The sequence below is a fragment of the Macaca thibetana genome, chromosome 15, assembly GCF_024542745.1.
Source record: "Macaca thibetana thibetana isolate TM-01 chromosome 15, ASM2454274v1, whole genome shotgun sequence".
Lineage (NCBI taxonomy): Eukaryota > Metazoa > Chordata > Mammalia > Primates > Cercopithecidae > Macaca > Macaca thibetana.
In genome coordinates this window covers 2,644,738-2,653,586 of record NC_065592.1, presented here as the reverse complement: position 1 = coordinate 2,653,586, position 8,849 = coordinate 2,644,738, and the positions used below count along the sequence as shown (strand labels likewise).

Sequence of the window (8,849 nt, the reverse complement as noted above, 5' to 3'; positions counted from 1 at the left end):
CAGGCCTCAGAACGTGATGGAAGCAGCGGAGCAGGCGCGGACCGGGGCGGGTCCTATTGGGCCTGCGAAAGGGGGCGGAGCGGGGCGGGTCGACGCTCACTGCGCCTGCGGAAAGGGGCGGGGCGGGCACCGGCCGGCGGGTGCCACCTACTGCGCCTGCGGAAAGGGGCGGGGCCGGCGCGGGCTTGCAGGCGGTGCCTAGTGCGCCTGCGGGAAGGGGCGGGGCGGGCGCGAGAAGGGAGCGCAGCTGGGGGCGGGGTCGAGGGCGGGGTGGCGGGCGGTGCCTACTGCGCCTGTGCGAGGCCGCGGCGGTGAGCGCGCTCCTGCTCCTTGGCCGCCGCCTCAGCCGCTGTCGCCGCCGCCGCTCACCCGGGGCCGCGCACGCGCTGCCACCGCCCCCGGCCCGCGCCCGCCCCCGCCTCCGCCCCCGGCCCGCGCCCTCCTGCCGCCGCCTCTCTGGGCCGCGGGCTCGGCTCCTCCTCCGCCCGGGCTCGGCGCCCGCAGCATGCAGCAGCCGCGGGGGCGGCGACGGCGGCGGCTGTGAGGTGAGGCGGGGGCCGCGCTCGGGCGCCCCTCCCGGCGGGCCGGCTGCGGGGCCGAGTGGGGGCTCGGGGCGCACCGGGCCCCGCGCGGCGAGGGGCGGCGGCGCCTTTGTTGCGGCCGGGCCGCCGCCTCAGCCCTTTGTCTGCAGATGGTGGACGCGGGCGGCCGCGCCGCCGCCGAGGGCTGGAGGAAGATGGAGGCCCCGCCGGACGGCGCCGCCGACCTCGTGCCCCTGGACCGCTACGACGCGGCGCGCGCCAAGATCGCCGCCAACCTGCAGTGGATCTGCGCCAAGGCCTACGGCCGAGGTGGGCCGGGCGGGGGGCGCGGGGCGGGGGGCAGGGGCGCGGGCCGGGGCCGGGGGACGCGGCCGGGGTCGGGCCGGGTCGGGGTCCGCGCGCCGCGCCTTTGTGCCGCGTCCGCACTGGGTCGGGGCTGGGCTGGCCGCCTCCGAGATCCCGGTGGCGCCCGGGCAACGCGGAGCGTGGGGACGCGGTCACCTGGCGAGTGGGCGTCCCCGCGGCGGAGGGCGGCGTGGGTCGGGGCTTCCGCTCCTATTTCGGGAGTGCCCCCAGCCTCCCGTTGGCGGCGGCGGCGGGAGGGAGCTGCCCGGTTTTGGGCGCAGGGAGGGACCATGGGGACGCGGGGCCGCTGTCTGAGACGCCGCTTCCCAGCGCGCCGGGCATCGCCAAGTGCTGGACCTGTGATTCCGAGCCTTTCACTTGTTAAGAATTTTGATGCTTACCATCCATCAGCTGTTGAATTCCCCAACTAGAAATTGCGTATTCCGCGGATTGTGCTTAATCATAATGATCCCCTTTGCTTAATTCCTGTTTGGAAGAACTAGGTAACCTTGTTACTGAGTCCAATTTGTTAGGCCCTAATGTGCTTAGTGGATTAAGGCGCTTCTATTTCGTGCCCTGGGAACAGGACAGACCTGGTGATTCTCCTAAGTGGCTGACTTCTCTATTAATTTCAGGTGCTTTGTTTCAGGTACCATATTGAGTTAATATTTCTGTAATCCTCTTTTCATTTGAAGCATTCTTCAACAATTTGCCTTTATCCTGGTGAAAAATTAACCTTTTTAGAGTAAGACTAAAGGAGACAGAGAGCCATTCCAGAGAGGAGTTCAGTTGACCAGTTTGGAAAACGCTGAGCAGGCGTTACCCTGTTTGACAGTGGCCTGTGCCCCAGCTAGACTCTAGTTAGTCATAAGGACAAACGCGTTTTGTAAGTTTTAGGGATTAAATACCTCGCCTTATTTCAAACTGGTTTTTGTACTGTGTAAGTAGTAATTGGGAAAGAATTTTACCTTTCTCTGATAGTTTTCAGTTTTACAGTTCTTGTTTACTGGCTCAGTGGAACCTTAGTTTCTGTGTTGTAATGATGAAGAAACACTGCTACATCCAAGACTTCTCATGAGTTTTTGAGAACGGAATTGGTAAGATGTATGTATAAAACCTGAGTCAGGTGCAAACAACCATCCGAGAGCAGACTTTGGTTATCTTGCAGTCACTGCCGGTTGCATGAGCTCACTTGCCTCACACCTTGTGTCGCTCACTGTTTTGCCTGCCTTTGTATTTTGCCGTATGTGCTTACACCACTATAGTTTTTACACCTTTGCCAGTGGTGTCTGTTTCTGAGACTGGCTTTTGCTCTTCCATTATCCCACGTTGTGTTCTTAGGTTCTTCTCGACTTCATCTATACTTTTCCACTGTATTTTCCGCTGCTGTGGGAGTGTCCCACCGAGGCCCGTCCACCGCAGCTGCTTGTGGGCGCTGGCTGGGCTCCCGCAGATGCAGTGGAGCCCAGGGCATTCTTGGGCATGGCTCCTGGGGTCCGAGCACAAAGTTTTACTCCTGCATGTTTTTTTAAGATTTTATATGTGGAGAGGGCTGAGGGCTCAGGCAGCGGATGTTAGACAAATTGCTATACAAAGAACTTTCATGATCTGCTTCCCAGTTTCTTCAGCAAGGTGCATGCATTTTTATGTCGTTGCATTTAGTTTTGGCATTCAGCATGGAATTTGTCAGCCATCCAGCAATAAATATGCATGTCTCTGTGTTAGTATTGGGTTCGTCTAGTTTCAGTTCCGGTACCAGATCACTCTTTAATACTTGTTGACTCATCAGATGATGAATTCAGAATCTTATACTAAAATGGGCTTTCGAGTTTTGGAATTATTAAAAGGTGGGCATTTAAAGAAAAGAAACACGAACAGGAGCTGGGGAAGACTGGATGCCATCTTAGGAGCTGAGACTGGAGTGCCCCTTCCTGGTGGGTGGCAGTGCCTTTGCACATCAGACCCTGATTTTAGGAGGTCTCGTTTCCACTTTTTTTTTTTTTTTTTTTTTGAGACTGAGTCTCTATCTTCCATGCTGGAGTGCAGTGGCGTGATCTCAGCTCACCGCAACCACTGCCTACTGGGTTCAAGTGTTTCTTCTGCCTCAGCATCCCGAGTAGCTGGGATTACAGGTGTGCACCCCCACACCCGGCCAGTTTTTGTATTTTTAATAGAGACGGGATTTCTCCGTATTGCCAGGCTGGTCTCAAACTCCTGACCTCATGATCCGCCCGCCTTGGCCTCCCAAAGCGCTGGGATTACAGGTGTCAGCCACCGCGCCTGTCTGGTTTCCACTTCTTTTTGCCGAGGGAACAGGGGAGCGTGTGTAATTACAAAAAAAAAAAAAAATTAAGCCAGGTGTGGTGATTTATATTTATAATTCTAGTGAATTAGAGACAAAGGTGGGACGATCACTTGAGGCCAGGAGTTTGAGATGGAGTCTGCTTGGGTTTCCCAGGCTGGTCTCCAGCTCCTGGGCTGGAGTGATCCTCCTGCTTCAGCTTCCTGTGTAATTTTCTTTTTTACTTTTTTTTTTTTTCCGTAGGGGACAGGGTCTCACTCTGTCGGCCAGGCTGGAGTGCAGTGGTGTGACCTCGACTCACTGCAACCTCTGCCTCCCAGGCTCAAGTGATCTTCCCGCCTCAGCCTCCCGAGTAGTCACCACCACACCTGGCTAACTTTTGTTTTTTTTTGTGGACATGGGGGTTTTCTTTAAACAATTTTTAGTTTTGTAAAAATGGGGTCTATTTGCCCAGGCTAGTTTTGAACTCCTGGGCTCAGGTGATCTGCCTGCCTCGGCCTCCCACAGTGCTGGGATTACAGGCGTGAGGCACCGCACTTGGCCGTCCTGTGTAAAACTGTGTAAAAATTGAGAATCTTTATTTAAATTTACAGGTTGAAGAGATCCCAATTCAGATGACCGAAAGACTTGCCTCAGCTCAGCTGAAGTGATTTATGTTGTTGGGGGGGGGGTCACAGCCTGGGTGTGAGATTCGCTGTTACCCAGTGTGCTTGTGTCTTGTAAGAGACTGAGTGGGGAGGGGGTTTTGGTAGGATAGTGTGTGTCCCCCCAACACTTCTTCTAATCCAGCACCTTTTGCTCTGTTTCTTCTTTTGAATGTCTCCATGTGCCTCTCCAGCTTAGTTTTCAGTTAATCGGACATGGTTCTTTCAATATGGATGCTTTAATCGGAAATCGCTTTTGGGGGTGATGGTGAAAGTGGCTTAAATGTTTAACTTGTTAGAGGGTTGTTCATTAGGTTGCTAAATAAGGCCCATCTTCCATTTGTATAGAGATTGAAAGCATGCTGAAACTCCAGGGCTGGCTGCTGTCTCGCTTTGCATTTGCCTTTTGAGAGTTTTGGTGTTCCTGGGGCCACCAGTCTGCCATTGTAGTAAGTGGGTAGGCTCAGGAGAGCTTGCCCTTGGCGAGGCCTTGTGGCATATGGCTGTGCAGAAACACTTCCTCCAGTTTCATTTGTCTCTGGGGCCACAGCCAAGAATTGTGGGCCGCCTTAGGCTTTTATTTTTAGGTCCCCTCTCCCTTTCTTTTGGTAACTCTCTTGTTTCATTGACAGTGTTTTCATTTTTTTTAAGAAATAATGTATTGGACATGTTGAAAATGGTCTGGTTAAAAATGTCTGTAAGAAGGTGTGGAACCTGCTTAGTCAGTACATTTTGTGATGATGTTTGAGTGAAAGTTGTAATAAATTGGTGAAAGAAGTTGAGAAGGGTGGCTGAAGTTCCGTTTATTTTACAGCATAGCATGCTGGACTAGAGCAGTGCAGTCCTGGCGTTGATCTTGGCCACTGTGCATTTTATACATGCCCTTAGGAAACTCAGGTATCTAGACCTTGGTTTCAGGGGACAATGTGGAGAGCAAGCTTTTATTATCTCTCAAGGACAATGTTAAAAAACAACCCGGGGCAAGTACTAGCATGCACTCCATTCTTTGCAAGGATGTTGTGGTGTAGCTCAGTGGAAACCAGGTTTTCCCTTTGCTTGCAGAGCTAAGCTGCCCTGAACCCTAGGGCACTGGATGGGAGCTTAGGGTTCAGGAGTTCATCTCCTCACCTTACTGACAGCACATGGCCCTGCCCAGAAGCCACATGGCCTGCCCAGAGGCACACTGTTGGGAGGAGTTGTCTGGTCCCCTCCTCCTTTTTTGCTCAGTCTTGCTAGAGTAATTTGAACTACTGATTTGGAAACTATGTTATGAAATAAGAAATCAGTGTGAGGATGCTGTGGCCTGTGAAACCTGGGTTTTAGTCCCCATCTCAGGGACCAGCAGTTTCATTGTGTAGGCAACAAGAAGAGTTCAGACTCCGGTTTGCTTACTTGACGTGATGAGCAAAACCCCTTTGTAATCAACTCTGGAGGGTCGCCATATTTCGTTGTAGTGACTTTGGGTTAAAATGAAATCTGTACTCAGAGCCCCTTTCCAACTCCAGAACTGGCTATGAAGCCACTGTGCCTCTTCCTCCCTGCATTGGCAGGAGGGCAGCAGTGGCTGGAGTCTTGGTGTGAAGAGCCTGCTCTGGATGGCAGCACACTTGTGAGCACATTGCCACATTTCTGAAGGTGATGACTTGTTCGGATGATTGGTTTTTGAGTTTAGATTGTATATTTACATCGTCTTTGGTTGTTCTTGATAAGGGATTTGGGTGTTTCCAAGATGGAGGTTACAGAGCATCTTCAAATGCTTCCTGAGCACCTGTTAGGGGGTACTAGATACTGTGGGAGGTGCTGGTTGGTCCAGCTAGCATGACCTTTCCTCTGCAGAGGTGTCCTGAGAACCACCTGCTGCCTAGTTATGTGTGCATCTCTGTGAGGCCAGGGATTATGGTTGTCCCACTTACTGCTGTGTCCACAGCACAGAGTGCTCAAATACTTGTTGAATGGTTAGCCCCAAGAGCAGAGGGGAGGGCGGCTGGCTGCAGCCCTGTGCAGAGGAGAGGTGTGTTCGCGTGTGCTGAGAGTAGATTAACCTTGTTGAGGTGGAGGATTTGTGGACTGAAATAGTAAGTGATTAGTTTGGAAAATAGTCTGGGGCCAGATTGTTTGTGGTGCTCAGGTTGGCTGGGGATTTCTTTGATAATGTGTGCCCGGGAGGGTTTTTAAGTAGGGGGATGTCGTGCTGAGAGAGCGAGCCTGGGAAGATGTTTTTAGCAGGTTGGAGTGGGTAGAGGCCATAGACAGGTGTACCACCTGAGAGCTGATGTCGTTAGGCTGGAAATGCCAAAGACTTGGCTGTTCTTCTTTGTATTTTTTTGGGACAAGGTCTTGCTCTGTTGCCCAGGCTGGAGTGCAGTGGCATGATCATAGCTTACTGCAGCCTTGACCTCCTTGAGCTCAAGTGATCCTCCTACCTCAGCCTCCCGAGTAGCTAGGATCACAGGACCACAGGCCTGCACCTCCAGGTCTGGTTAATTATTATTATTTTTTGTAGAGGTGGAGTTTTCCTGTGTTGCCCAGGCTGGTCTCAAACTCCTGGGCTCAAGCAGTGCTCCCACCCACCTTGGCTTCCCAAAGTGCTGGGATCACAGGTATGAGTTGAGTGAGTGAGTGATTCCACTGTGCCCGGATGGACTTGCCTGTCTGTCGGCAGAGGGAATAGGAAGGGTACACAGAGCAGCAGATATACACGCTGAATCCATGGAGCTGGACTGATTGACAGTGGGTGTGGGAGGCAGCCAAGGGTGAGTTACGGTCAGCTGGACTGCCATGGGGAGCCCAGACATAGGAACGATGGTGCCCTTGACAAGAATATTTAGTCATTATTTCATAGTATTTTTCTGCTTTCGTAACTTTTGTTATCACTACAGAAAAGATCTTTGAGGCCGGGCGTGGTAGCTCATGCCTGTAATCCCAGCATTTTGGGAAGTTGAGGCGGGCAGATCACCTGAAGTCAGGAGTTGGAGACCAGCCTGGCCAACATGGTGAAACCCCGTCTCTACTAAAAATACAAAATTAGCCGGGCGTGGTGGCAGGCGCCTGTAATCCCAGCTATTCAGGAGGCTGAGGCAGGAGAGTTGCTTAAACCCAGGAGGCGGAGGCTGTGGTGAGCCGAGACTACACCACTGCATTCCAGCCTGGGCAACAGAGTGAGACCCTGTCTCAGAAAAAAGAAAGAAAGATCTTTGAGCTTTTTCTATTTCTGGCTTTCCTGAGCTCCCACCTAGTCCTCTTCTTCTTTCTTTTTCTTTTTTTTTGTTTTTTTTTGAGTCGGAGTCTTGCTCTGTCGCCCACGCTGGAGTGCAGTGGCACAATCTCGGCTCACTGCAAACTCCGCCTCCCGGGTTCACGCCATTCTCCTGCCTCAGCCTCCTGAGTAGCTGGGACTACAGGCGTTCACCACAATGCCCGGCTAATTTTTTGTATTTTTTTTAGTAGAGATGGGGTTTCACCGTGTTAGCCGGGATGGTCTCGATCTCCTGACCTCGTGATCCGCCCACCTTGGCCTCCCAAAGTGCTGGGATTACAGGCGTGAGCCACTACGCCTGGCCCTCTTTTTCTTAGAGTGGTTTGCTATTCCCCAGTCACTCTCCTCCCATCACTTCATACTCAACTAGTCAAAATTAAACTTGTATCTGGGGGCAGAATGTGGTGGCTCACACCTGAAATCTCTGCACTTTGGGAGGCTGAGGTGGGAGGATTGCTTGAGCCCAGGAGATTGAGACAGTCTGGGCAGCAGAGTGAGACTGTGTCTACAAAGAACGTAAAAGTTAACTGGGCATGGTGGTGCATGCCTGTGGTCCCAGTTACTTGGGAGGCTGAGGTGGGAAGATCAGTTGAGCCCAGAAGATCGAGGCTGCAGTGAGCCATGATTGTCACACTGCACTTCAGCCTGGGTGACAGAGCAAGATCCTGTCTCAAAAAGAATTAAACTTACATGAGTTCAGTTGGGCATTACATTTTGAACGGTGGGGCCCTTAGTATCCTTTTCAGGCCTCCTGTAGTGATGGAAGTGTCCGCATGTACAGAGACCCATAGTGACAGGCTGAGGAGGCTGGCTCTCTAAAGGGCAGATGCTACTGGCAGAACAGGGGAGGAGCAGAGGGAGGGAGACTCCCCTGAGGGAATCTGGAATGTTCCATTAGAGTGAAAACTGAGTTTGTAGTCTAGGTGTGTGAGAATCAGATGGCGGTAAGGGAATGAATTAAGAGAAGCAAAGACAGAGGGAAGTGGAGGGGAGAGCGTGAAGAGCACACGATGTAGGAAAGGCTGGTGGCCTCATAGGGGTAGAGGCTGCAGAGTTGGAAGGCAAAATTAGACTGAAGAAAGTACTGAGGCCAGAGCGTGGAATGCTTTGAGGGGCTGATTGATGAATTGGGGAACCACCGAAGGTTTCTGAGGAGGGGAGAGATATATGAAATTTGAGCTTTTCAGAGAAGTCCCTGCTAGGATACAATGGTTAATGCCCATTGTAAGGCATAAAGTAAAGACTTGACTTTTGTTTTGGCCTTTTTTTTTTTTTTTTTAAGTAGAGACAAGTTCTGCCAGGGATGGGCTCGAATTCCTGGGCTCAAGCGATCCTCCTGTCTCGGCCTCCCAAAGTGCTGGGATTACAGGTGTGAGCCCCCGCGTCCGGCCATTTTGGACCTTTGAGAGAACCACTTTTACTGAGGTGTAATTTACATGTGGTAAAGCACACATGTTTTAAGAGTATAGTTTGAGGAATTTTTTTTTTTTTTTTTTTTTTTTTTTTTTTTGAGACAGAGTTTTGCTCTGTCGCCCAGGCTGGAGTGCAGTGGCGCGATCTCGGCTCACTGCAAGCTCCATCCCCCGGGTTCACGCCATTCTCTTGCCTCAGCCTCCCGAGTAGCTGGGACTACAGGTGCCCGCCACCACGCCTGGCTAATTTTCTTGTATTTTTGGTAGAGACGGGGTTTCACCGTGTTAGCCAGGATGGTCTCGATTTCCTGACCTCGTGATCCACCCGCCTCAGCCTCCCAAAGTGCT

General features: G+C 52.2%; 1 protein-coding gene across 2 annotated transcripts in view; it reads left to right on the top strand.

Annotated features, from left to right (window-relative positions):
• The first annotated feature begins 313 nt into the window (after positions 1-313).
• CAMSAP1 (calmodulin regulated spectrin associated protein 1) overlaps positions 314-8,849 on the top strand; it is a 103,064-nt gene continuing 94,528 nt past the window's right edge. Inside the window, exon 1 of one of the 2 annotated variants that reach the window (XM_050759709.1) lies at positions 314-851. In XM_050759709.1, coding sequence (XP_050615666.1) covers positions 692-851 — 160 coding nt within the window. In that variant the 5' untranslated portion in view covers positions 314-691. The remainder of the gene's footprint in view (positions 852-8,849) is intronic. The other variant, XM_050759708.1, reaches the window with a different exon arrangement.